The sequence below is a fragment of the Natrix helvetica genome (assembly GCF_964273705.1).
Source record: "Natrix helvetica genome assembly, chromosome: 15".
Taxonomy (NCBI): domain Eukaryota; kingdom Metazoa; phylum Chordata; class Lepidosauria; order Squamata; family Natricidae; genus Natrix; species Natrix helvetica.
The window spans coordinates 9798419-9826195 of NC_138565.1; the positions used below are offsets into that span (position 1 = coordinate 9798419).

Genomic DNA, 27777 nt, shown 5'->3' on the forward strand with positions numbered 1-27777 from the left:
CCAGTGGTGGGTTTCAAAATTTTTTAGAACCTCTTCTGTAGGTGTGGCCTGCTTTGTAGGAGTGGCTTGCTGGCCATGTGACTGGGTGGGAGTGGCTTGGCAGCCATGTGACCGAGTGGGAGTGGCTTGGCAGTCATGTGACTGGGTGGACGTGGCCAACTTGTAAAATGTGGTGAAACTCACTTAACAACGCTCTTGCTTATCAACCAAAATGTTGGCTCAGAAACTCTGGCATTTGAAGGACGTGAGTCTTAAAGCTGTCATGTTACAAGACCCTCGCAACCCTAACCCTTTAGAAAGAAAAACCTCAGGGGTGTTCCAACTTGACAGCTTTAAGACTTGTGGACTTCAACTCCCAGAATTCCTCCTCTCGCTCTTCATCTTGATGATGTCTGGACGGGCAGGGGGAGGGAGCTGGAACCGGTTCTAAATGGCACTGTAGATTTGTGGAACCTCTTCTATAGAAGAGGTTAGAACTGGCAGGAACCCACCCCTGAATCCTTGGTTATATAAGCAGAGGCACAGAATCAAAATCACGTGAAGTTTTGTCTCAATTTGGCACAGGGTCTCCTGCTTGAGCAGGAGTTGGATTGGAATACCTCCATTTCCCTTCCAGCTCTATTCTCGTCCATTAAGTCTGAAGTTCCCCCATTATGACTGATTTATCCGTGAACGCAAAGACTTCCCTTTCTGCTAATCACGGTGAAACGATTGTTTCACATGACTAAAAGTCTTAGCAGCCAAAGGTGCTTTTTCACATGGCAACTGGACTTTCTTGGGTGTTTTTTTTTTCTTTGAAGATGTTTCGCTTCTCATCCTAGGGAGCTTCTTCAGCTCTGGCTGGATGGTGGGGAATGGAAGGATTTGTATTCCTTGTGGACAGCTGGTCATTCAGGGGCTGCCCCAAAGAAGAGGGAGTCAAGCTATTCTCCAAAGCACCAGAGGGCAGGACAAAAAGTAATGGATGGAAACTAATCAAGGAGAGAAGCAACCTAGAACTAAGGAGAAACTTCCTGATAGTTAGAACAATTAACCAGTGGAACAACTTCCCTCCAGAAGTTGTGAATGCTCTGACACTGGAAGTTTTAAAGAAGATGTAGGATAACCATTTATCTGAAGTGGTTTAGGGCTTCCTGTCTAAGCAGTGGATTGAAGACCTCCAAGGTCCCTTCCAACTCTTCTCTTAGTACCACTTTATAAAGCCTTAGTGAGGCCACACCTGAATTACTGCATGCAGTTTTGGTCGCCACATTACAAAAAAAAAAAGAAGAAGAAGAAGAAATAAATGTTGAGACTTTGGAAAAAGTGCAGAGAAGAGCAACCGAGATGATTAGGCGCCTGGAGAGAAAAACATATGATGAAGGAGAAGGACTGTAGGATTTGGGTATGCCTAATCTAGAAAGAAGAAGGACTGGGGGGACAGGGACGGGGGCACACACACACACAAACACACACACACACGACAGCAGTCTTCCATTTATGGAGATGCTGCAATATATATATACACAAGAAAGCTGCTATGGGAATATATGCTCACTCTCCCCACAGCTGAGAATTGTGCCTCCTGCTAACATCCCTGCATCTAAATCTCAGCCATGTCTCTGTGTGTATGTGAGTGTGTGCAGATCTGATGGCCAGAGAGGTTGGCTCTGGTGCCTCCGAGGTGCCCAAGGCCGTCTGCAGATGCCTCCCCTTGGGAGCAGCCAACCAGCTGACTACAGCCTTCATGATGCCCACCTCCCTCCCTGCCTCCCCCGTGTTCTCATGGCCTCTCTCGGCTGCCTGGGTCTCTGCTCTCGCTTGGCTAATTGGAGAGCGGGATCGCCTGGGACGGAAGGGAGGGGAAGGATCTGCTATTATATCTGGCCCCCAGCCAGCAGCCTTGGTGCTTTCAGAGAGCGGGGGGGGGGGGGGGGCTGGGAAGCCCTCTCCCCTCTCCCCCCAACCAGCTCACCTGACTCCTTCTTGAAGCCCCTTTCCCTCTCTCTTTTGGGGAAGCAAGCAAGAAGTTGAGAACCCATGGGGTTCTCTTGCAGTCCAGATTAACAGATTAACAGAGTTGGAAGGGACCTAGTAGGTCATCTAGTCCAACCCCCTGGCCAAGCAGGAAACCCTACACCATTTCTGACAGGTGGCAGTCCAGTCTCTTCTTGAAAGCTTCCCAGGATGAAGCTCCCACAACTTCTGAAGGCAACTTCTCTTCAATGGGGTTGATTGTTCTTCTCCTCATTTCCAGGTTGAATCTCTCCTTGGTCAGTTTCCATCCATTATTCCTTGTATGACCTTCAGGTGCTTTGGAAAACAGCTTGACCCCCTCCTCTCTGGGGCAGCCCCTCAAATATTGGAAGGCTGTTATCCTGTCTCCCCTGGTCTCTCTCTTCCCAATCAGAGCTTCCTCGCAGGATGTGTGTGGACCACTTACCTGTTCGGGAGACCCTTTAGCCTCCTGCAGTGTGTCAATACACACCCATTGTGGCTCCTTGGCTAATTGGTGGGCTCAAACAGTTTGGTAACAGGGCAAGGGGGGCACTAACGCAGCCAAACGGTTTTGACCTCATGCGGGGAGCTGCCGTCCCTTTTGTGCCATCACACAGCTTTTTGATATTTTCATATTTGCAATAGCACTTCAACTGCTTTTCATTGTAGGGAGTTTATCATTGCCATCATTGAATTTAATAATTATCATTGAGTACTATTAAATGTTCCTTTTAAGTCTAATAAAGTTCCAATCTCAGCTATTCTACACCCTAAGGTCTTGCACAAATTTCAAACAATACTTATTCATTGTTCTGAAGGATCCCTAAAACTGTGAAACTCCACAGAAGAAATGGTTCTCATTTTTCGTTTCATTATCAATTGTGAAATTTGAGCTTGGTGCCCCTTAAAAGAAATTCAGTATCCCAGAAAGTTAAAGTTGGTAGGGTCAGATAAAATCTTCTCTTTCCTGTTATATCCAACATTTTGTGTGTATAAGAAAAACATGCGAGAAAGAAAACAATCAGTTCAACCAATAACATGGTTGGAAATCCAGTGGGATTAACAAAATTTGCTCACAAATTCTGGATTGATGGAGAAATCCTTTTGCTCTGCCAGAGGTGTAAATATACATCTTGATTAAAACTAATTTTGCATCCATCAACCCTGGGAAGTTCCAAAGTTTTCTTTGGACATATAGAATATCTGCATCACACTGATTTACTTTGAATGGACTCCGCATTCTCCATGCCATTTTCAAATTCATTGGAACACCAAGCTGATTTTTCATGCCACTCGGGAGGCCGGCAAATTATTTCCAAATTGAAATTTTACTCTGCAGTTTTAAGCTTGTCTTGAGTTGGAATCCTTCTGGGAACTGATAAAATGGCAAGTGCTTCTGTTTGTTATTAACTTTCCCTCACAGAGATTCAGCCTGAGGTAGTGGTGAAGGTGCTGAAATCAGGAGACCCCGAGTTCTGCTTTAGACTTGAAAAGTCGGCTGGGTGACCTTGGGCAAGTCCTTCTGTCTCTCAGCCCAGCCAGCCTTACAGGATTGTTGTAGTGGGGAAAACAAGAGGAAGAAGGAGCATTAGATATGTTCGTTGCCTTGAGTTATTTATAAAAACAATAAAGTCAGGATCTATCTATCATCTATCTATCTATCATCTATCTATCTATCTATCTATCTATCATCATCATTATCTATCTATCTATCATCATCATCATTATCTATCTATCTATCTATCTATCTATCTATCTATCATCTATCTATCTATCTATCATCTATCTATCTATCTATCATCATCATTATCTATCTATCTATCTATCTATCTATCATCATCATCATCATCATCATCATCATTATCTATCTATCTATCTATCTATCTATCTATCTATCTATCTATCTATCTATCTATCTATCTATCTATCTATCTATCTATCTGGCTGTATGTGTTTGTGTGTGAACAATTTCAACCAAACTTGGTACACAGATGACTTACTCTCTGGAAACAAATACTGTGGGGGTAAGACACCTCTAATACCCCTCGGGGGGGGGGGGGTGTTCTGTTAAGATACAGCCTGTTGTGCCTTAAAATGGTTTCTACTGCACTGCCATAAAATGGCTTCTACTGTACAGTGCAGTGAAGTTACCATGGTAATGGCTTCACAGTACTCCAAAAGAGGGCTCCCTCTGGTAAGGGGGAAAATCCAACATTGCAAATTACTGGGTTATTAACTAGTTTTAAATAAATAAATATTATTTATTAAACCAATTTATATGGCTACCTAACTCATACATGATGACAAATAATTTCTCTGTAGATAAAAATAATTTTTTTTTGTAAGGCATGTTGCTCCCTAGCCTACCTTGAAGTTTTAATTTAATCTCATCAAACATCTGAAATATTTCTGGAACAAGAGCTTTAATAATATTGCCTCTACGTTAGTTGGCTGACCTAATTTAACTTCTGAAATTCTCACGCGGTAATGGGATTATTCAAAATATTTTAAAGCAGGGATCTCCAACCGTAGCAACTTTAAGACTTGTGAACTTCAACTCGCAGAGTTCCTCAGGAACTTGTTGGCTTGTTATAGGATCCAATTGTGTGTTTTCTTGGCTTTCCCTGAAATTCGCAAGATTTTCTCCAGCACTAAAACACAGACTTTTCCCCCCAATTCCTGAATAGTTTTTTAAAAGAGTTCAAATCTTATCCTTTTATTTTATTTTATACAGAGGGGATAACAAAGAGCAGGTAGCTTTTGGAATCAGAATAGAGCTGGAAGGGACTTTGGAGGTCTTCTAATCCAGCCCCTTGCTCAAGCAGGAGATCCTATTTTTGCTCCTTTGCTCCTTTTTCTAGGCTGCATAAACAGAGGGATAGAATCAAGATCACGTGAAGTGTTAATACCACTTTATAAGGCCTTGGTAAGGCCACACTTGGAATACTGCATTCAGTTTTGGTCACCATGATGTAGAAAAAATGTGGAGACTCTAGAAAGAGTGCAGAGAAGAGCAACCAAGAGGATTGGGGGACTGGAGACTAAAATATATGAAGAACGGTTGCAGGAACTGGGTATGTCTAGCTTAAGAGAAAGAAGGACTAGGGGAGACATGATAGCAGTCTTCCAATATCTCAGGGGCTGCCCCAAAGAAGAGGGAGTCAAACTATTCTCCAAGGCACCTGAGGGTAGAACAAGAAGCAATGGGTGGAAACTAATCAAGGAGAGAAGCAATTTAGAACTGAGGAGAAACTTCCTGACAGTTAGAACAATTAATCAGTGGAACAGAAGTTGCCTCCAGAAGTTGTGAATGCTCCAACACTGGAAGTCTTTAAGAAGATGTTGGATAGCCATTTGTCTGAAATAGTATAGGGTTTCCTGCCTAGGCAGGGGGTTGGACTAGAAGACCTCCAAGGTCCCTTTCAACTCTGCTATTGTATTGTATTGTATTTTTGCTCTTTTGAAAATGTTTGTGGACATTACAAACCCAATGGGAAAGCTTTGGATAGTAGAGGATTTGAGGTATCGAACACTGTTCACGAAGGGTCAAAATCAGCAAGATGGCGGATGGATGTCCATCGGTCACTACAGATGCCTCCAACACAAGTGATCTTGAGCTGGCCAGGCCCCCCTTCCCAGCCCAGGTCAAATACAACTCTGATGTGGCCCTCAATGAAATTGAGTTTGACACCCCTGTGCTAAACCATTTAATGAGAGGGTGTGGCAACAACAGTGCTTATCTGGAGCTACGATTTCCAAATTAGAGACCATTGGGATGGTGGATCAATCATGGCATGCTAATTAATCTGGGATTTTCCAAGCAATCCTGACTTAATGGCTGTCCCCATTAAAACCCAGGGGCTGCTGGGTTGAAATCTTGTTTATGAAGCATTCATCATAGATGATGCTAAGCATAGCTTGGAATATAGTGGTAGTACTTTCCAGGAAATACATGAGCAACAAAAGCAGGCTTTGTAGCCCAATCAGCTGTGCCGTCTCACCCACACGGAAGACCTTGCTGTTGTAGTTGTTACAAGAGGGTTTATGGCTTGGTGTGCTGTATGAACCTGCCGAGAGTGACTTATTTCATCCACAGAGTTTATCGCTTCTTCTGATTTTAGCCAACAGCTAAAATAATTTGCTAAAAGGCCAAAACCCTGTTTTGTGAGAGTATCAAGTTTGTACCGGTTCAGGAAACTTGTGTGTGGGGACAAGCCAGCCATCAGCTGATTTTTGGCCTTCCGGAGAGTTGAGGGAGGCCATTTTTCACTCTCCCCAGGCTTAAGGGAAGACTCCGGAGGCTAGGGAGGGTGAAAATCAGGCCCAACGGGCCAACCAGAAGTTCATTCCCTGAAACAAACTTCCGGTTTGCCCGTTGGGCCTGTTTTTCGCCCTTCCCAGCCTCCGGAGTCTTTCCTTAAGCCTGGGGAGAGCAAAAAACGGCCTCCCTCGGCCTCCCAGATGCCAGAAACAGATCATTTCTGAACTTCCGGTTGGCCCGCTGGGGGCGTTTTTCGTCCTCCCCAGCTTCTGGAGTCTTTCCTTAAGCCTGGGGAGAGAGAAAGACGGCCCACATGGTCCAACCAAAAGTTTGGAAATGATCAGTTTCCGGCTTCCGGAGTGCCTCGGGGGCGGGGGAGGCCGTTTTCGTCCTCCCTAGGCTTCAGGAAAGTCTCCGGAGCCTGGGGGGTGTCATGCACACATTTGTAGTTCGTGCATGCATGTGCAGGTGGGTGGGGAGGTTTGAATTGCTGCGGGCACATGTGCCCGTGCAATAGTGCGCCCGCACACAATTGTGACACACCGTAAGAAAAAGGTTCGCCATCACTGGTATAGGTCTCTTACTTGTGAAGGAGGCTGGACTAGAAGACCTCCAAGGTCCATTCCAGCTCTGTTATATATTAGTAATGTTAGCTTTCAGAATGTCCGATTGATGAGATCATTGTCGAAGTCCTGTAACTTGGTTTCCATCAGCAGCTGGCCAGAGGCATCTTTGAAGTGAGCAAGAAAGTCTGTTTATTTTTATTTTTGAGAAAGCATTTTAAGCCCACTCCTAGAGCTGCTTACAACTGTCAGGAATGAGATAATCCCCATCCCATAAACATCAGAGCTAAAAACATGCAAAAAGGAGAGGGATGCGAAAAAGCCGAGGCCTTGGAAGCTAAATTCAAGAGTCATGGAACAAAATTCTGCCCCCACCAGCTTCTGAACTGTCATTTGTGGACCAAATGATGAATTGCACACCGAAAATCTGCATGGCTTCGTAACTTGCTTTCTATTAGGAAAAAAAAATGTAGCTCAGGATTGGGCTGTGGGTCCCTGGTGCTTTCTGAACTTGATTGTTTTCTCACAGACATTTCATGACCCAACTAGATAACATCATCAGTGCTAGAAGGGAGTGGAATTTTCTTTCTACTTACGTATATATGGGTTGCTTGCTCTGTCAGTGCAGATGGGAGTATTCTTGGTGATTCCTTGACCAAGCTGTTAATTATTATTAATTTGTCTGATTTGCTAGTTCTTTGATTGAGGTATTGTTTAATGCAGAGGTCTTCAAGCTTGGCAACTTTAAGACTTGTGGACTTCAGCTCCCAGAATTCTCCAGCTGAGAGTTCAAGTCCACAAGTCTTAAAGTTGCCAAGTTTGGGGACCCCTGGTTTAATGCTTGGCTGTTGGTCTAGAAACATCAAAATGAATAGTAGACCAACAATCAAATAGTAAACAACAACCCAAATAAGGAACTACCAAGAACATCTTATCAACACAGACAGGGAAAGCCATTTGTATCTAACAAAGAGTGCATTCCACTCCCTTTAGCACTGATCATATCACCTAGTTGGGTCATGAAATGTCTGCAAGAAAGACCAGAGATCACCAAGCAACACCCAACTGTTGCTTTCTAATAGCTGTGAGACAGTTGTAATGCTGCACGACATTTGAACTTGATTTCTGAAGTAACTGGCTTAGTGTGTTGTGAGCAGAGGTGGGTCTCACATCATTTTACCACTGGTTCGCCACGCACTGAAAAGGTGAGCGTGTGCACCCTCGCTTCGCTCATTGCCGGGCATACATGCTTTGCTCTCGCTTGCACACAGGCACGCGGCTTAGAAAACGTGGCTAAATAGGACGGCATAGCACCAGGGCGGGTGGGTGGGTGTCCACCCCCATCCGCAAGTCCCACCCACCGGTCACCACTACAGGTTCTCCTGAACCTGTCTGAACCGGCTGAATACAACCATTGGTTGTGAAATCATAGGACTATAACCCAAAGCTGTATCAACTCATTCTGAGACAAGGGTGTCAAACTGGATTTCTTTGAGGGCCAGGGAGGGGAGAGACTGGGCAGGTGCCTCCCGCAGCACCTTGCCAGCTAAAATGGGGCGTGGGGGACGCACACGCGACTCCCCATCACCTCCTTTTTAGCCTGGACAGTCTCCTGTACCACTTTGCCGGTCAAAAGGGTGCACGGGGGGAGGCATATGCAGCCCCCCCATTTCCCGTTTTGGTTGCCACAGGCACCATATGGGGCCTTTTCCCCCATGGGCCTGATTTAAGCACCCTACGGGCTGGAGTTTGACACCCCTTTTCTAGGATATCTCATCGTTCTCACAAAGTTGATCCCCAGACTTGCTTGTAACTCATTCCCTTTTCCAACACGACCACAACAGAATGAAATGTGCTTCCAAGATTCCTACTATTGTATATGAATAGCTGTGCCTGAGAACTTAATAGAGCCTCCATGAACAGGGGCAGTCCACCTCTAATTTCCTAGTGGATGACCCGATGGAATTGACATTTGGCCAGCTTTTGCAATGAGGACAATGCTGCTTTAACTTTTATTTGATTTATAGACCGCGCCCTCTCCCAAAAGGGACTTGGGGCGGTGTACAGTCATATTAAAAGCACAATAAATATACATAAATATAAATATAGATATAGATATAAATAGATATTCCCTCTTTAGAAAGGATTCCTTTTGCCTTCCGTGTCCATCTGGTCTGTATTATGTAAAATCCTGCATTATCCAGGTTTCACCCTCTGGGTCATCTAGTCCAACTCCCCACTCAAGCAGGAAACCCTACTCCATTCCAGACAGATGGCAGTCCAGTCTCTTCTTGAAAGCCTCCAGGGATGAAGCTCCCACAACCTCTGAAGGCAACTTCTGTTCCATGGGTTGATTGTTCTCACTGTCAGAAAATTCATCCTTATTTCCAGGTTGAATCTCTCCTTGGTCAGTTTCCATCCATTATTCCTTGTCTGGGGGTCTTTGGAGAATAGCTCGACCCCTTCCTCTCTGTGGCAGCCCCTCAAATATTGGAAGACCAATCCACCGATGATGCTATCTCCACTCCACTCCATCTAGCCCTCACCCACCTAGAGAACAAAGACTCATACGTACGACTGCTGTTCATAGACTTTAGTTCAGCATTCAACACTATCATTCCCCAACACCTGATGGGGAAGCTGACCCTTTGGGCCTGAACACCTCCCTCTGTAACTGGATCCTGGATCTCAGACAGTCCGGATCGCAAACAGCACTTCTAACCTCATCATACTGAGCCCTGGAGCCCCTCAGGGCTGTGTGCTCAGTCCCGTTGATGCACATCTGTGTAGCAATGCACAGTTCAAGTCACATCATAAAGTTTGCTGATGACACGGTCGCGGTGGGTCTTATCAGCAAGAACGACGAGACAGCATACAGAGAGAAGTTAACAAACTGGTGTAAAGCCAACAACCTGTCTCTGAATGTAGACAAAACAAAAGAGATGGTTGTTGACTTCAGGAGGACACAACACGACCGCTCCTCACTGAACATCAACCGTGGAGATCGTAGAGAGCACCAAATTCCTTGGTGTTCACCTGGCGGAGAATCTCACCTGGTCCCTCAACACCGGTTCCATAACAAGGAAGGCCCAGCAGCGTCTTTACTTCCTTAGGAAACTGAGGAAGGCACAGCTTCCACCACACATCCTCACAACCTTCTACAGAGGGACCATCGAGAGCACCCTGAGAAGCTGCCTCACCCCCTGGTTTGGGAATTGCACCGTTTCGGATCGCAAGACCCTACAGCGAAGAGTGAGGACGGCAGAGAAGATCATCGGGTTTGCTCTTCTTCCCTCTGTCATGGACATATACACCACACGCTGCATCCCTAAAGCCAGAAACATTGTGGCTGAATACACCCACCCTTCATACACGCCTTTTACTCTCCTGCCATCTGGAAAAAGGTACAGAAGCATTCGCGCCCGCAGAAATAGATTGTGTAACAGTTTCTTTCCACAAGCCATCAGACTCTTCAACGCAAAGAAACTGGAACCATAAATACTTGTGAGCTACAGGTGAGTTCTGCTCTTTTTCTTTTTTTTATCTATATTGTCTGATGTAGCACCTTGGTTCTGGGGAGATGGTGTTTCATTTCACTGTGTACTGTACTGTATATTGTTGCAATGACAATAAAACCGACTTGACTTGACTTCTATCCTGTCTCCCCTGGTCCTTCTCTTCCCTAGACTAGCCATGCCCAGTTCCTGCAACCGTTCATCGTATGTTTTAGCCTCCAGTCCCCTCATCATCCTGGTTGCTCTTCTCTGCACTCTTTCTAGAGTCTCAACCTTTTTTTTATAGTGTGGGGACCAAAACTGGATGCAGGACTCTAGGCGTGGTCTTACTTACGTGCTAGGGATGCACTGAGCAAGGCTGAGCTGCGTCCCACCTTTAACAGATGAACAGAGTTGGAAGGGGCCTTGTAGGTCATCTAGTCCAACCCTCCACCCAAACAGGAGACCCTAGACCATTTCTGACAGAGGGCAGTCCAGTCTCTTCTTGAAAGCCTCCAGGGATGAAGCTCCCACAACTTCTGAAGGCAACTTCTGTTCCATCATTTGATTGTCCTCACTGTCAGAAAATTTCTCCTTATTTCCAGGTTTTAATCCCTCCTGGGTCAGTTCCCATCCATTGTTCCTTGTCTGGCCTTTGGGTGCTTTGGAAAATAGCTTGACCCCGCCCCCCTCTCTGGGGCAGCCCCTCAAATATTGGAAGATGCTCTCATGTCTCCCCTGGTCCTTCTCTTCCCTAGACTAGCCTTGTCCAGTTCCTGAAATCTTGCATCTTTCAATTTATATTGTTTTATTTGTTTACTAGTACAATTTGATAGCTTTGTGGCTATCTTCCCTAGACCAGCCATGCCCAGTTCCCTTAACCGTTCATTGTATGTTTGAGCCTCCAGTCCCCTCATCGTCCTGGTTGCTCTTCTCTGCACTCTTTCTAGAGTCTCGACCTTTTTTTTTTTAATAGTGTGGGGACCAAAACTGGATGCAGTATTCTAGGTGTGGTCTTACTAAGGCTTTATAGAGTAGTATTAGTACCTCCCTTGATCTTGATTCTATCCTTCCGATAATGCAATTTAGGATTGCATTGGCTTTTTTGCCTGCCGCTTCATACTTTTAGCTCCTATTTCACTGACTGTCCACGAAGACTCCAAGATCCTTCTCGCAGTTACTTCTATTAAGCCTGGTTCCCCCCCCCCCCCCCCCCGTTTCAAGCCAAGCTAGTTTGTTTTGGCATTGAAACCGACAGAAAAGCGACAGGCAAGCAAATATTGTGGCTAACCAAACCGATGATTGCTTATTTGGCAGATCAGCCTGGTGCTCAGCATGGACCCAGTCACTGGAAAAAGGACAGTGCCCACCTTCCTGGACGATGGGCACCTTTGCCCTGTCAATCCTTGCCCGTTTTTTTTCCTCCCAAGAAAATTTCCTGGCAGAGCAAAGCCAGCTGCCACGACGAGACCCGGCGGTTGGTTCTTTATCCGAAGGCAACCGTTGGGAAGTCTTGTTCAAACACGCTGCGCCACAAATCAAGATGATTGTTTTTTGGGATGCTGCTGTGTATTTGTTTAAAGCACCCAATCGCATCCCGAACCTCTCCCTCCACCAATGGAAGGGCCGCAGCAGTTCCAGGCCTCTGGGCGCCTCCTTTCAGCACCAGAGTTCAGCCCCACACGTTTGCCACCAAGCCTCGTCCTGCCCTGCAAAAGCCCTCGGGCTCAGATGCTGCCTTGCCTGCCTGAAAATTGGACAGCTTCACCCCGGAGTGGGGAGATTAAACCCTCATTCTGCTATGCGACCCACCCAGCCATCCTGGCTTCTCCTTCAGTTGTGGGGGCTAGAATAACGTACGCACAAAAGTGGAAGAATAGCACAGTACCGAAGACGAGGTGATAAGGAAGACCTCAGAATGCACAGAGATGGACAAATTGTTGAAGGAAAGGAGGAACCGGAATACCACTTAGTTTGGGGGAAATGGTACAAATGATTAGATGACAGAAGCAAGAAATAGGGAAATGTAAAAACTAAGGCATAGCAGAAGAATTAGGATATAGCGATAGGATAGGGGATAGGAAAGAATGATAGTCTGATATAAATGGCTAAGTATAAATAATAAATAAATAAATAATAAATGAATAAATAAAGTAAAGTAATAAATAATAAACAATAATTTAGTACCTGAAAAGGAGTAAGAAACAAGGGGACCACGAATGTAAAATTGGAATTTATAGGAGGGGAAATATTAACTGTGAAGATGCACCGATGTGTAACTGCTGTACGATGGAACATTTCGTTCCGTTGTTGTTTTAAGTTATGTCTTTGTTTTGTTGTTGTGTTTGTGTGTTTAAAATACATTTTTTTAAAAAAGCACAGTGGGGAGGGGGGGGGCGTGTTGCTTGTGAGAAGCCAGTCATCACAGTCCATCCGTCCCACGAGCCGTGCCAAGCTGGGGTGGGTGGCCTAGGCAAACAGAGCCAGTTAGCTGAAACGGCTAATGTGGGACAGGATCAGAGGGTCTTTGATTCCTGCAGAAGTTCCCCATTTCTGTGCTTGCCCAAGAGGGCGTGAAAGCCTCACGTTTGTTTTAGAAGTCACAACGAATGTGCTCACCCGTCCTGTGATCAGGGCAGAAATCCTGGGGACCGCGAGCACTTAAAAGCCTAAAGTTTAACTTGGCATAAAATAATTCATTTGCATTTAATTGCAATTGTTCAAAGAATGTTCGGAAAAATGTTCGGCCCTCGAGCATGTTCACTTCATCCAATCTGGCCCTCTTTGAAAAAAGTTTGGACACCCCTGGCCTAAACTGTTGAAAGTGCTCTGTAGCTCACAGAAGCACCTGATTATAAATTGGGTTAGCCATAGCTCTGAGACTTATATGCCGCTTCACAGTCCTTTCCAGCCTTCTCTAAGCAGTTTACAGAGTCGGCCTCTTGCCCCCAACGATCTGGGTTCTCATTTTACCCACCTCGGAAGGACGGAAGGCTGAGTCAACTTTGGGGCCGGTCAGGATTGAACTCCTGACAGTAGAATGCAGAGTTAGTCTGCAAGGCTGCATTCTAAGCACTACATCACCACGGCTCATAGATAGATAGATAGATAGATAGATAGATAGATAGATAGATAGATGGATGGATGGATGGATGGATGGATGGATGGATGGATGGATGGATGGATGGATGGATGGATGGATGGATGGATGGATGGATGGATGGATGGATGGATGGATGGATGGGCATACAGATAGATAGCAATAGCAATAGTACTTAGACCTATATAGACTAGAATAGAGCTGGAAGGGACCTTGGAGGTCTTCTAGTCCAGCCCCCTGCTCAAGCAGGAGAACCTATACAATCTCAGACAAATCTCTGTCCAGTCCTTTTTAAAAAACTTCCAGGGATAAAGCACCCACGATTTTGGTGGCAAGCTGTTCCAGTGGTTAATTGTCCTCACTGTTAGGAAGTTTCCCCTTAATTCCAGGTTGCTTCTCTCTTTGATTAGTTTCCATCCGTTGTTTCTTGTCCTGCCTTCTGATACTTTGGAGAATAAATTGACCTCTTCCTCTTCTTTATGGCATCCTCTCAAATATTGGAATGCTGCTATCATGTCACCTCTAATTCTTCTTTTCTCTAGACTAACCAAACTCAAATACTGCAGCCGTTCTTCCTGTGTTTTAGTCTATAGGCCTTTGATCATCTTATTTCAGGGGTATCCAAACTTGGGCCCTTTAAGACTTGGGGACTTCAACTCCCAGAATTCCCCAGAGGCTGGGGAATTCTGAGAGTTGAAGTCCACAAGTCTTAAAGTTCCCAAGTTTGGACACCGCTGTCTTATTTGCTCTTTAGATTAGAAAATAATGTGGATTTTATACCTTTTGGTAAACTCACAAAGAGCCAGTTTTGGCTGTGTATGTATGTATGTGTGGGTGTGTGTCCTTGCCGGTATGCAGAAGGCTCTCCTAAGGTTCTCCACAACCACAATCAAGTGGTCCCAAGAAAAATGCATGCCTCATTTGGGTTTGAGTCAATGGCAACAAGGGAAGCACCGCCTGACCAACTCTTGCAAGGGAAAATAATAAAAATGCATCAGAGTTTGACAGCGGCTGCAGCTCTCGTCTCTCTTTTTTCAACGCACCCACAAAGTCCACTTTGGAGAAACCAAAATATTGTGGCGATAACAAGAGATGAAAGGGATGGGAAGGAAAAAAAAACCCTTTCCATGTGCCGTTTGGACAAGTGGTGTCAAAGAACCTGCATTTGTCAGTAACAAAAGCAACTGGTTTTATTTAAATATCCCGGGGCAAATTTCTCACTAAACCAACTTTCCCACGCTGGGGCTCTCCTTCGCCTGCACATTTTGGCAATATTTTATTATTATTTTTGGTTCCCGGAGCTGTCAAGGCGAAATATATAAGCGATGCTGTTTTCACTTACATTTTTTTTCCACACCCCCGGGACACAAAAATAATTTACAGATGTGTGTTACCTGTTTATATTTGCATTAGGTTTTCCTTCATGAACATAATATTTCTTAGCTTGCAGGAACAAAAAACAGATCCCACGGTGGTGTTTCTTATCCGTTTTATTTGAACTTGGGGAGGGGGAGGGGAATCTCCCAAACTTCAGACATGTATAAATTTGTCTGGGCAAAGGGAAAAATTTAAAAGAACAACGAATGCAATGGAGGTCTGCCAAGATTCCCATTAAGTCAGGCTTAACCATTATTATTATTTTTTAAATGTCTTCAGTCCTGCTATTTTAAAACCAAAGTATCTCCTTAAATTGTTCTTTTTTTTTTGTTTTTAAGGGCTGGTCCAAGGATCCCAAAAATCACTTGAGAGGTTTTGCTTTATGAAAACACTTCTCCTCATTCATCTTTTAAAGCATTTTCCGTGGAAGAAGAAAGGAGCTTCTGTGTCCGAAATCCCATGATTTTACTCAAATATGCCTTTTGATGAATTAGAAGGATAAATTAGTTGCTTGTGTTTCAAAGAAGGAATTCAGCCAGTTTCCTGATTTTTTTAAAAAAAAATCACCAAGACATTTTGCATCTCTCTGCAGGTCTTCTCCTAAAGCACAATTTCTCCACCACTCTCCCTTAACCCTTCCTGCATTTTATGACTTCTGCAGCCCCCCAGGAAGCTGCAATTGTAAAATCTTGATATGATTTTGAGGTTGAATAATGAAGTCTAAAGCTTGAATTTGGCTTTGTTTTCTCAAAAAGAACAGATACCACCAGCGGTGGGTTTCACTTATTTTTACCACTGGTTCTCCTTGCGTGCCACTCTCGCTTAGCTCACACACTTCCATGCATGCGCCCAGCCTCAAAAATGTGGCTAAATAGGATGGCATTGAGCCCACTACTGGTTCTCCTGAATCGGGCTGAAGCAGCTGAATACCACTTCTGGATGGCACTCTCCTCACTGTAAATTAGCGGGCAAAATGTCTTGACTTACCCCAGGCCTCTGCCCACTCATTCAATTATTCTGGACCAAGATGGTCAAGATGCAGCTTAGAATAAAATAGAATAGCAGAGTTGGAAGGGACCTTGGAGGTCTTCTAGTCCAACCCCGTGCTCAGGGAGGAAAGCCTCCACCACTTCAGACAAATGGTTACGCAACATCTTCTTAAAGACTTCCAGTGTTGAAGCATCCACAACTTCTGGAGGCAAGTTGTTCCACTGATTAATTGTTCTTTCAGGAAGATTCTCCTTAGTTCTAGGTTGCTTCTCTCCTTGATTAGTTTCCACCCATCGGTTCTTGTCCTGCCCTCAGGTGCTTTGGAGAATAGCTTGACTCCCTCTTCTTTGGGGCAGCCCCTGAGATATTGGAAGACTGCTATCATGTCTCCCCTAGTCCTTCTTTCTCTTAAGCTAAACATACCCAGTTCCTGCAATCGTTCTTCATATGTTTTAGTCTCCAGTCCCCTAATCCTCTTTGTTGCTCTTCTCTGCACTCTTTCTGGAGTCTCCACATCTTTTCTACATCGTACATTCTATTCTATTCCATTCTGTTCTGTTCAACTGTCAGGAAATTTCTCCTCAGTTCTAGATTGCTTCTCTCGTTGATTAGTTTCCACCCATTGCTTCTTGTCCTGCCCTCAGGTGCCTTGGAGAATAGTTTGACTCCCTCTTCTTTGTGGCAACCCCTGAGATATTGGAAGACTGCTATCATGTCTCCCCTAGTCCTTCTTTCTCTTAAGCTAAACATACCCAGTTCCTGCAACCGTTCTTCATATGTTTCAGCCTCCAGTCCCCTAATCATCTTTGTTGCTCTTCTCTGCACTCTTTCTAGAGTCTCCACATTTTTTCTACATCATGGTGACCAAAACTTAATGCCGTATTCCAAGTGTGGCCTTACCAAGGCCTTATAAAGTGGTATTAACACTTCACGTGATCTTGATTCTCTCCCTCTGTTGATGCAGCCTAGAACTGTGTTGGCTTTTTGGGCAGCTGCCGCACACGGCTTGAGCCTACCCAATTCTACAAAACACCATGGAAGAAACCACAGCTTACCAAATAAGTCTGCAGCTCGCTGCCAGGAGTGGCATTCAGTGCCAGCTGCTGATCACTGCACAGGCCCCTCCAAAGCAAACCCTAAATGCTTAATGAACAAATCATGGCCAGTACAACAACATGCCAGGTCAGAAAGTAGCCAAGGTGACTCCACGTACTGGGTGAGGTGAACCCAACAGACCGTGGTTTATTCAGGAAATTCGCTAGGCCAAAGGAGGGCTGGTTAGGTTAGAGATCTCCCTCCCTCCTTACCGTCCTGGAGGGCCAAGCGATGCCTTGTAGCCACTGGGACAAATTGCACCTCACAATTCAGCAAAACGTCCAGCTACAAGAGTATAGGGAGTCCCCGACTTACAACGGTTCATTTAGTGACCGTCCAAAGTTACAACAGGACTGAAAAAAAAGTGACTTGTGGCTGTTTTTCCACAGTTGCGACCTCTGCCTCATCCCCATGATCACTTGATCAAAATTCAGGGGCTTAACTGAATCACACTTACGACGGTTTGCAGCACCCCGAGGTCACGTGATCCACTTTGCGACCTTCTGACAAGCCAAGTCAACGGGGAAGCCAAGTTCACTTAAGAACCGGGTTACTAACTTACCAATTGCAGTGATTCACTTAACGATGGAGGCAAGAAAGGTCGTAAAATGGGGCAAAACTAACATGACTGATGTCTCACTGAAATCCAAAACTGCGATGGCCTAGCAGTGCAGCCCAGGCCTGAATTCCACTACCAGTTCGGCTGAACCGGGCTGAACCGGCAGCAACCCCCTCTGCCACACAGCCATGGTTATTTCCTGCTTTTATTTCCTTACAGCAAACCCCGGTTGGTCTTAGCCAAAGGCTGCAGATCACACACAACCAACTGCGTCTATTAAGCCAGAAACCACAAGAACAACTTGAGAGGAGGTGCCCAACGGTCTACGGAGCCAGACAGGAGGGCCAGGAAGAGGAGAGAGAGCAAAGCCAACCTCGGTTTCCACGCCCAGCTCTGACCGTGGATGGATTCAGCCACAGAAGGTTTGTGAAACCACCATGGCCGAGTTTGCAGATCAGAGCAGGCAGCGGTCACACACTTCCAGCCAAAGCTCCTTGAAGCAGAAGGTGGCTTAACGCAGGTGTGAACCCCAGTGGCCCCAGTGTGAGGGTGATACATTTATTTTGTCTTGTCTGAAATGGTATAGGTTCTCCTGCTTGAGCAGGGGGCTGGACTAGAAGACCTCCAGGGTCCCTTCCAACTATTCTATTCTATTCCACTCCACTCCACTCCACTCTATTTCTATTCTATTCCACTCTAATTCTATTCTACTCTATTCTATTCTATTCCATTCCATTCCATTTCTATTCTATTCTATTCCACTCCACTCTATTCCTATTCTATTCTATTCCACTCCATCCCACTCCTTTCTATTCTATTCTATTCTATTCTATTCTATTCTATTCTATTCTATTCCATTCCGCTCCGCTCCACTCTATTCCTATTCTATTCTATTCCACTCCATCCCACTCCTTTCTATTCTATTCTATTCTATTCTATTCTATTCTATTCTATTCTATTCCATTCCATTCCGCTCCGCTCCACTCTATTCCTATTCTATTTTATTCCACTCCATTCCACTCTATTTCTATTCTATTCTATTCTATTCTATTCTATTCTATTCTATTCTATTCTACTCTACTCTACTCTACTCTACTCCAATCCATTCCATTCCATTTCACTCCACTCTAATTCTATTCTATTCTATTCTATTCTATTCTATTCTATTCTGTTCCATTCCATTCCACTCCACTCTAATTCTATTCTATTCTATTCTATTCTATTCTATTCTATTCTATTCCATTCCATTCCATTCTATATTCAAATATCTATCCTATCCTATCCTTCTCATTTTATTTCATATACTAGATTTTTATCTAGCCTTTATTAACGCAAGATGGCAAACATGCATAATATGCCTCCTTCCTGCTATTTTCCCCCAACAACCCTGTAGGGTGGATTATGCTGAGAATAAGTGACTGTTCCAGAGTCACCCAGCACCTACATGCCTACAGGAGGATTAGAACTCAGAGTCTCCTGGTGATTGGCCCAAAGTCACCAGCCCGGCTTTAATCCCTAAGCAGGACTGGAACTCACAGTTTTGGTCACCACACTATTAAAAAAGAGGTTGAGACTCTAAAAAAAGTGCAGAGAAGAGCAACCAGGATGATGAGGGGGCTGGGGGCTCAAACATATGATCAACAGTTGCAGGAACTGGGCATGGCTGGTCTAGGGAAGAGAAGGACCAGGGGAGATAGGAGAGCAGTTTTCCAATATTTGAGGGGCTGCCACAGAGAGGAAGGGGAGGGCCAAGCTATTCTCCAAAGCACCTGAAGGCCAAACAAGGAACAATGGATGGAAACTGATCAAGGAGAGATTCAACCTGGAAATAAGGAGAAATTTCCTGACAGTGACAACAATCAACCCATGGAACAGAAGTTGCCTTGAGAAGTTGTGGGAGCTTCATCCCTGGAAGCTTTCAAGAAGAGACTGGACTGCCATCTGTCAGAAATGGTGTAGGGTCTCCTGCTTGGGCAGCAGGGTTGGACTAGATGACCTTCAAGGTCCCTTCCAACTCTGTAAATAAGCAAGGTAGTTTAGTGCCTTATGAGGTATTAGTTTCCTTCCTTCCTTCCAATCAGGTGACCTAATTAAGGGAGTGTGTGTGTGTGACCGCAGACCCCGTGCAGCCTCCACTCTCTTCCCTACGCAAGCATCACAACAATACACCTGTATTGATTTTGAGACTTTTGGGAAAAGTGCAGAGAAGAGCAACTAAGACGATCAAAGGCCTGGAGACTAAAACATAGGAAGAACGGTTGCAGGAATTGGGTTTGGCCAATCTAGAGAAAAGAAGGACATTGATTCCAATATTTGAGAGGTTGCCACAAAGAGAGAGTCAGCTTATTTTCCAAAGCACCAGAAGGCAAGACAAGAAACAATGGATGGAAACTAATCAAGGAGAGAAGCAACCTGGAATTAAGGAGACTTCCTGACAGTCAGGACAATTAGCCAGTGGAACTGCTTGCCACTAGAAGTTGTGATGCTCCATCCCTGGAAGATTTTTTAAAAAAAAGACTGGACAGTCATCTGTCTGAACTGGTACAGGGTCTCCTGCTTGAGGGGGTTGGACTAGAAGACCTCCAAAGTCCCTTCCTGCTCTATTCTGATTGTTATTATATTAAGGAGAAACTTAAACAGTGAGGACAATTAACCAGTGGAACAGCTTGTCACCAGAAGTTGTGGGTCTTCCATCACTGGAGTCTTTTAAAAAGAAATAGGACAACCTTTCATCTGAAATGATAGAGTCTCCTGCTTGAGCAGGGGGCTGGACTAGAAGACCTCCAAGCTGTCCCAAGACGTCTCCGTGGTCATGTTGCCGGCATGACTAAACGCCGAAGGCGCACGGAACACTGTTTCTTTCCCACCAAAGGTGGTTTCTAATTTTCTACTTGCATTTTTGATGTGCTTTCGAACTGCTAGGATGGCAGAAACTGGGACAAGTCACGGGAGCTCACTCCGTTACGTGGCCTGGGGATTCGAACTGCTGACCTTTCTGATTGACAAGCTCAGCGTTTTAGCCACTACAAAATAATAAACAGCAAATAACAGATAATAAATAATAGTTAACAGATAATAAATGCGAAATGCATAATACAAAATAATAAATAAAAAATAAGAACTACAGAATAGGTAATGAATACAAAATAATAAGGAACAGAGAATAGATAATCAATAATAGATAATAAATAATAAATACAAAACAGTAAATAGTAAATGATAGATAATAAATAATAGGTAATTAAATAATAAATAATCAATAAGAGATAATAAAAATAATAAATAATACAAAATAATAAGGAATAGAGAATAGATAATAAATAATCAATAATAGATAATAAATACAAAATAATAAATAGTAAATAATAGATAATAAATTATAGGTAATAGATAATAAATAATCAATAATAGATAATAAAAATAATAAATAAAAATAATAATAAATAATAAATAGTAGGTAATAGATAATAAGTAATAAGTAATAAGTAATAGATAATAATAAATAAGTACAAAATAATAATACATAATAAATAATAAAGTTAGTATTAGCTTCCAGTGGCGGGGCGTTCCCGCGGAGGCGGCGGCCGAGGGCGCGGGAGGGGGGCTCTCCGGGGAGGAGGCGCCTGGCCCGGCCGGCCCCGCCCCCGCCTTCAGATGCCAGGCAAGCCCCGCCCCCTCCCTCCGCCCCGGCAGCCAGCCTGCCTGGCGCGCGCCCTCCCGCCCTCTTTGCAAACTTCGCGGCCAGCCGAGAAGTTCCCCTTTTGTGCAGCGGCGGCGGCGGCGCAGCGGAGCCGATTCCCCCGCAAGGAAGCCTCGCAGGCGCGGCGTCTCGGCGCAGCCCCCGCCAAGGAGGGATCCCACCCCGGCCGGAGCCGACGCCGGTCCTCGGGAAGCCCCCGGCCGGAGCGCCGCAGAGCCAGGCGGCGGGATGCAACCCCTGCGGGGACGGAGCCGCCGCCGCTTCCCGGGGTTGATGCTTTTGCGGCTGCTGCTGCCGGCCGTCCTGCCCGCCTTCGCTGCAGGTAGGGCGGGTTCTGGGGCGGAGGGAGCCTCCCTGGAGGGGCGCAGTCTACCTTGCTGGGATCCGCCGGGGTTTCCACCGCATCGGCCGGAGGTTCTTGCGGTGGGGAAGCGCCCCCTCCTTCCCCCCCCCGGGGGTCTCCACGGATCGCCCTGCCCTGGCTCCATCTCCCATCCTCCCCGGCAGCTGCGGAGAATGGGAAGGGGAGTCTTCGCCGTCGGGTTTCTGCCGAGGAAGGTCGGGCGCTGGGGCAAAACTCTCTCCGCTGACCCGCCGCTCACCCCGCCGGGGGAAGGGAAGGGAAAGAGGCGCTTCGGGGCGGCCGCCGCTTTCCGCCTTTCTTCCTCTCCTCCTTCTCCTTCTCTCCGCGCAACTTCGCCCTTTTCCCCTTTTCCAAAAGAAAAGGCCAAACCGCCCCGACCGGCTCGCCGGCTTCTCTCCCAGCGGCTCCTGGAGCGGGCTGGCCGCTTGAACTTCGGGAAAAGGGGCTTCCCTCCCGCCGGACCCCGCCTGGCCGGGAAGCATGGGAGCGGGAGTCCGCGGGGGGTGCCAGACCGACCCCTCCCCAGTCCCGTGAGCGCCCCGTCGTTGAAGGGCTCCGGGCAGGAGCGGCTGGGGAGGCGGCGGGGCCGGGCCGAGGGACCCTGGCAGGGCAAGGGGAAGGGTCTGCCGGGGGGCGCTCCCAGAAGCCGGCCCGGGACGGGGGGGGGTCTCCTGGCCGCTCCTTCTGGCCCCCTTTGTGGGGAGAACTGTGTGTGTGTGTGCAAAGAGCAACTGGGGAAACCGAAGGCACAGCCTGTGCGTGTGTGTGTGTGTCTCTGTGTGTGTGTTTGTTTCTCAACCACTTTTTGTGACTCTGCGTCAGATTTCCTGTCCTGGCCTCCCTTGTACAACCCCCCCCTCCCCTCCTCTCTTCCTTTTTCTGGGTTTTTTTCCCCCCTTTAATTCTTTTAACTGATGACTTTGGGGGCTGAAGTGTGAGATTTGGGGGGGAAAGCAGCCGCAGAGTTGGAAAGAAAGCAAGAAAAGAAAAAAGCTTCAAAGACCAACCTGTGTGCTTTGGAAAGGCCAAGGAGGGAGGGGGAAGGAAAAGAGGGGGAGGGGGAAGCCACTGACAGACACACACACACACACACACACCTTTCCTCCTCCTCCTCCTCCTCTGGCCTTCTGCTGAACTTGGCTTGGATTCTCGGAAGGGGGGAGAGCTGCTGTGGCTGCTGGACTCTCTCCCCCTCCCCCAAATGCAAAAAGTTTGAATTGAACTCGGAGTTGATCAAAAGTTGTCTTGGGGAGCCACGTGGTGCTCCCCCCTTAATCTGGGGACACACAGGTTGTGCCTGGTAGGTCCACCCACAGGTGAGGCACAGAAGCTTCGATTCTGGGTTTTTTGAGTCGGTGGGCACAGCCCAAAACATCCAGCCCCTTCCCCCATGCTCCCCTAAGCCTTCCGTAGCTGTGCCATCCTCCTGGCTTGGTGTGATGGGGGTTGTAGTCCGGCATAACTCAGGAAGGCTCCAGGCTGCCTCAGATGCTGACCCTAGGGGCTAACTATTTCCAGCACCGGAGGTGGGCAACCGACGTTCAGGTCTTGGGGTGGGTCGCCTGGGGGTTTCACACCCATCTGGTGGGTGGGTGGGAATCCTTCATCTTGGGCCAGATTTATTTATTTCGCGTATGGCAAATCCGTGGACTTGTAGGAGTTCAAATATTGCTGTCCTCTTCACCTATTTAAGGGCAGGGTTGAAAAAAACCTGGCATTGGTCTGGTGTGAGCTCAGCTCTTGATGGACATTCGGACAAAGTGTGGTGTTGTCGAGGGGCATCGCGGTCACTGAGTGGTAGAGACGAGACCCCAACTTAAACCAGGAGTCCTGGCAAGCGCCATGTTGGCTTCGCGTCCTGTTCAGAATTGACCAATGCTAGCGAGGAAGGCCAAAACCTGGCACCTCTCTGAAGAGGTCTCCTGCCACAGGCTTCTGGAGATGGTGGGACTCTGGTCTTTTGTGGGGGGGCTGCAGGGTGGGTCTCTGGTGCCAACCCTGCCCCTCTAAAGTGCTCCCACCCAGCCCTATCGTTTGCCTTTTCGTTGGGCCTGTTCCTTGGGCTGCCTTTCCTCTCCCTCTGGCGTGATTCAGGGTTCAGAAAGCGGTACGGTGGGTCTGCCCCAGAGCCCCCCTCTGGTCTCCTTGGAAGAAGGGGGAGGAAAGACCTCTTTGCTCTTCTTTTGACGTCTGTATTGGAGAGAGAGCGAAAAGGGCTCCTTCCTGGACCAGCTGAAGGGAAGAACTGGAAGTGGGGCGTGGAAAACGGAGTTTTCTTAAGGAAAGTGGGTGTCTTCTGCCCCGGGAGCTTCTCCTCTCGGGCTCCCCCAAAGGCAGATGGGGCGCCCCCGCACTCCTTCCACCGCTGCCTTTTTCGGGAAGTGAATGGGAAGTTGGTTTGGGCTTCCTGGGGCAGCGTCTGGTTTCGCTTTTGCTGGCTTTTATTATTTTTTATTTTGCTTTCGCAAAGGGCAATTCTAGCTTTGCGCTGCACAGGGAGTGCTCGACTTACGACCACAATCGAACGTCTGCCATGAAGGGAGACCTTTGTTAAGGGAGTTTTACGACCTCTCTTGCTGCCATTGCTAAGTAAATCACTGCGGTCAATAAGTCAGTCACTCGGTGGTTAAGTGGACCTGGCTTCCTTCATGGACTTTGCCAGTCAGAAGGTTGCAAAAGAGGTCATAAATACGAATCCCTAAGCGCCTGAATTTCGATGGCGTGATCATGTGGGGATGCTGCAGCGGTCGTAACTGAAAAACGGTCCTCAGTTGCTTTTTTTCAGTGCCGTTGTAACTTTGGACGGTCACTGAATGAACTCCTGTAAGTTGAGAATTACTTTAACCAAGCTGCCTTTTTCCCCTTTAGCTCAAAAGCTGCATGCGTGGGTGTCTCGCGTGCGGGTTGGCTGGCTTGTGGCTTCCCCCCACCCACCCACAGACACCCCCGTGCCTGCTCAGTCCGCTCCGGCCGGCAGCAGGCGGCTCCCGAGGGACGCTGGGTGGGTGGGTGGTGGCTCGAATCCCCTCTTCGTCTGGGCAAGGGCTGCGAGCGCCACAGCTGTTGCTTTTTCCCATGCACCGAGTTGAGCCTGTTTGCAGAAAACGCCGAGTAGCCGCCAAGCCAGACCGGGTGGGTGGGGGAGGGCGTTGCTCCAGGAGGCTGGTGTGTGTGTCGTCGTCCCCAACCCCCCCCCCCCCCCCGAAAGCAAAGGGGGCATTTTCACTGCTGTGAATGACAGCCTTTCGCGGGAGATTCCCCAAAGCCTCGTCTGTGAGCGCCTTAACAGAGCCACAGGTGTGCTTGTGACCTCTGCCAGCGTTGGGACGTTTGAGGGCGCAAGGATGCCCATATTTTACAAGCCCGAGGACCAGAACTCGCTTGCAACTCAGCTGCTTTCTTCCCTTCTGATGGGAGCAAAGACCCCCTGATAATTTGACTCGCTTCTCCCTTGTTGGCAGTTACCCCAGCCCTTTTTTTCTGGTGCAGGGGGACGCAAAGTCACACACACCTGTGAGATACTTGTGCATGCTAAAAAATAAAAAAAAAGGCAGGGGCTTTGATTGCATGGCGATGGCGTGTCTTTTTTTAACCCCTCCCTCCCTGCAGACCCCTTCCCTCCTCTGCCCTGGGACCAGTGGGTCTCCAGAGGGGCTGGCCTGTCGACACCCTGGGCTTCATGGATTGGAGAGTTTGATGTGGTGGGCCAGCCATGATGGCTTCTTTTGCAAACCATGGCTTAGCTTAATATATAGGAATTCTTTTGGGGGGCTTGGCTTTGTTCCAATCCCCCCCCCCCCCGCAGTGATAATGGGTCATTTCGTACTCTTTTAAGCTGATTGGTCTACGACAGTATTATTGTACTAGAGACTAAAAGGGTGTTTTTAAAATTTTGGCAAACTTAATTCTGCTGAACTTCAGCTCCAAGTTGATTTATTTTCCTTTGTGACAGCTTTGGGGTACTTTTGAGAACTTTTTTGAGACTCTGGAAAGAATGCAGAGAAGAGCAGCAAAGATGATTAAAGGCATGGAGACTAAAACATATGATGAACGGTTGCAGGAATTGGGTACGTCTGGTCTAGTGAAAAGAAAGATTTGGGGCGACACGATCGCAGTGTTCCAATATTTGAGGGGCTGCCCAAAGAAGAGGGGGGGGGGGTTCAATCTATTTGTGGAAGCTTCATCACTGGAGGCTTTCAAGAAGACAATGGACTGCCATCTGTCAGAAATGGCGTAGGGTCTTCTGCTTGGGCGGGAGGTTGGACTAGATGACCTACAAGGTCCCTCCCAACTCTGTTCATCTGAAATATTCCGTAATATTTTCCAAAGCACATGAAGGCAGGGCAAGAAACAATGGATGGAAACTAATCAAGGAGAGAAGCAACCTGGAATTAAGGAGAAGCTTCCTAACAGTGAGGACAATGGAACAGGTTGCCACCAGAGGTTGTGGATGCTTCATCACTGGAGGCTTTAAAAAAAGAGACTGGGCAGTCATTTGTCTGGAGTGTGGTATGGGGTTTCCTGCCTGAGCAGGGGATTGGACTAGATGACCTCCAAGGTCCCTTCCAATTCTTTTTATTCTGTTACTTAAGGGTTGTTCAGTCTATATTTGGCATCTCACCAAAGTGGCACCAAAGTCGACTTGTTCAGATGCCCCCAAGACAAAGACACTTCCTTATTTCTTGAGAGGACTTGAGAGTAACCAGTTTCTTTCTTCCAGTTCACAAACATTTCCGTGCCAAGGTCACCTGGGAGGAGGAGCAATCCTTCCTCATTGCAGGGAATGGAGCAAATGTGCATTTAATGCCTAACCCAGGCAGGCAGGCCTGTGCAGTTTATGATGGTGTGGGTTTTCTTTTCTTTTTGTTATTGTTGCATCACATTGGTTTCCTTTATTGCGCTTCGGCAAATAATAAATCTTAATTTCATTGGACGACTTTAGAGGGCCTGCAACTCTTCCTGAACGCGCAGCTCGATTGTGGCTAAACATAATGTGCAAAGCTGTTAATAGTTGGTAAACCTATAATCCTCTGTTAATATGTGCCAAGCCAGTTAACGGTGTAAACTAGGGATATCTAAACCGTGGCTTAAGCCGTGCTGTGCCGATGGGGTCCTATTTATAGCCCATTCTGTGGCATCCTTCTTGGTGTTTTATTTTTTTAAAAAATCCCCCTTTAAAAAAAATATGATCTTTACCATCGTCGGACAAAAAACCTCAGCTGCTCTTCCTGTCAGTGGCTATTCAGAAAAAAAAAATGTCTCCGAGACCTCTCATAGCCAAACAAAGTTTGAGTTGATTCAGGCAGCTCAAGAAAAACTTTTCGGGGTTAACAAAATACATTTTTTTCCTGTTGATGGAACATACAGTGCCAAACCAACGGGGGGAAATTGAGCCTAGCCTGTTAGTTGGCTCCATGAAGTCCTCACAACACCCTGTAGTAAGGATTCCTAGCTTTGCCCCAGGTCTGGTGTTTGGTGAACTTAGCCCACAGGCAAATCAGAGGTGGAATTCCATCAAACCAATAGTAGAAATCACGAGTGGGCCTGCCCACAAGCCACGGCTCTATGCTGCCCTGTTTAGGCATGTTTTTGAGGCCGATGCACATGTGCAGAAGCCTGTGCATGAGCAAAGTGCATCGTAGAAGGTTGGATGCCTGCATGGAAGGCGCATATGTGCCTGGTGAACTGGTGGTAACGAAATGTGCAAGCCACTGCTGGTGCAAATCGTGGTAAATTATTACTTTAAGATGTTTGGGCTTCAGCTCCCAGAATTCCCTTGCCTGCGTGCTGAATTATGCTTAGTTCTTCCTGTAGAAATAAAGTCTCCTTTGACTCAAACGGGCAGGTCCGTAGAGCTGCGTTTTCCAAGCTCGACTGCTTTAAGGTGTTTGGACTTCAACTCCCAGAATTCCCCAGCCAGCCGTTCTGGGAATTGTAGCCCACACATCGTAAAAGAGCCGAGCTTGGAAAAACACGGTGGTTTTAAGCTGAAACCGAGTTTCCCAGAACCGAGGAAGACGCGAGGAACTTGGCATCTGTTCAGTTTGGCTAAGATTGTCATCTTTAGTGATGGAAGACACCCAACGCTTCTCTTTCGAATCTCAAAGGACTTCTGGCGCAGAGATGCTGGAATTTATAGCGATGGTTGCCGACCCCCTTCCGTCTGACGGACTCCCCGTTGCCATCCCATAATGCCAGCCCACCCCGTGCAGCGGTTTCCCCCTTTCATCTGCTTTGTTCAGAGAGAAAACTTTCAGAAGAGCTACATATATTTATGAGAACTGCTAAGCTGGAATT

The 27777-nt window shown here is 46.7% G+C and overlaps 1 protein-coding gene and 1 long non-coding RNA gene across 4 annotated transcripts in view; one reads left to right on the forward strand and one right to left on the reverse strand.

Annotated features, from left to right (window-relative positions):
- LOC309399569 overlaps nucleotides 1–27777 on the reverse strand; it is a 216730-nt gene that overhangs the window by 180117 nt on the left and 8836 nt on the right. The gene's annotated exons all lie outside the window — the stretch shown is intronic.
- The window catches only part of NOTCH1 (notch receptor 1), a 111174-nt gene continuing 104512 nt past the window's right edge, over nucleotides 21116–27777 (forward strand). The window contains exons 1-2 of one of the 3 annotated variants that reach the window (XM_081967463.1): nucleotides 24700–24777; nucleotides 25433–25547. In XM_081967463.1, coding sequence (XP_081823589.1) covers nucleotides 24715–24777; nucleotides 25433–25547 — 178 coding nt within the window. In that variant the 5' untranslated portion in view covers nucleotides 24700–24714. Of the gene's footprint in view, nucleotides 21439–24082; nucleotides 24304–24699; nucleotides 24778–25432; nucleotides 25548–27777 lie in introns of those variants that run through there. The other 2 variants (XM_081967464.1, XM_081967465.1) reach the window with 2 other exon arrangements.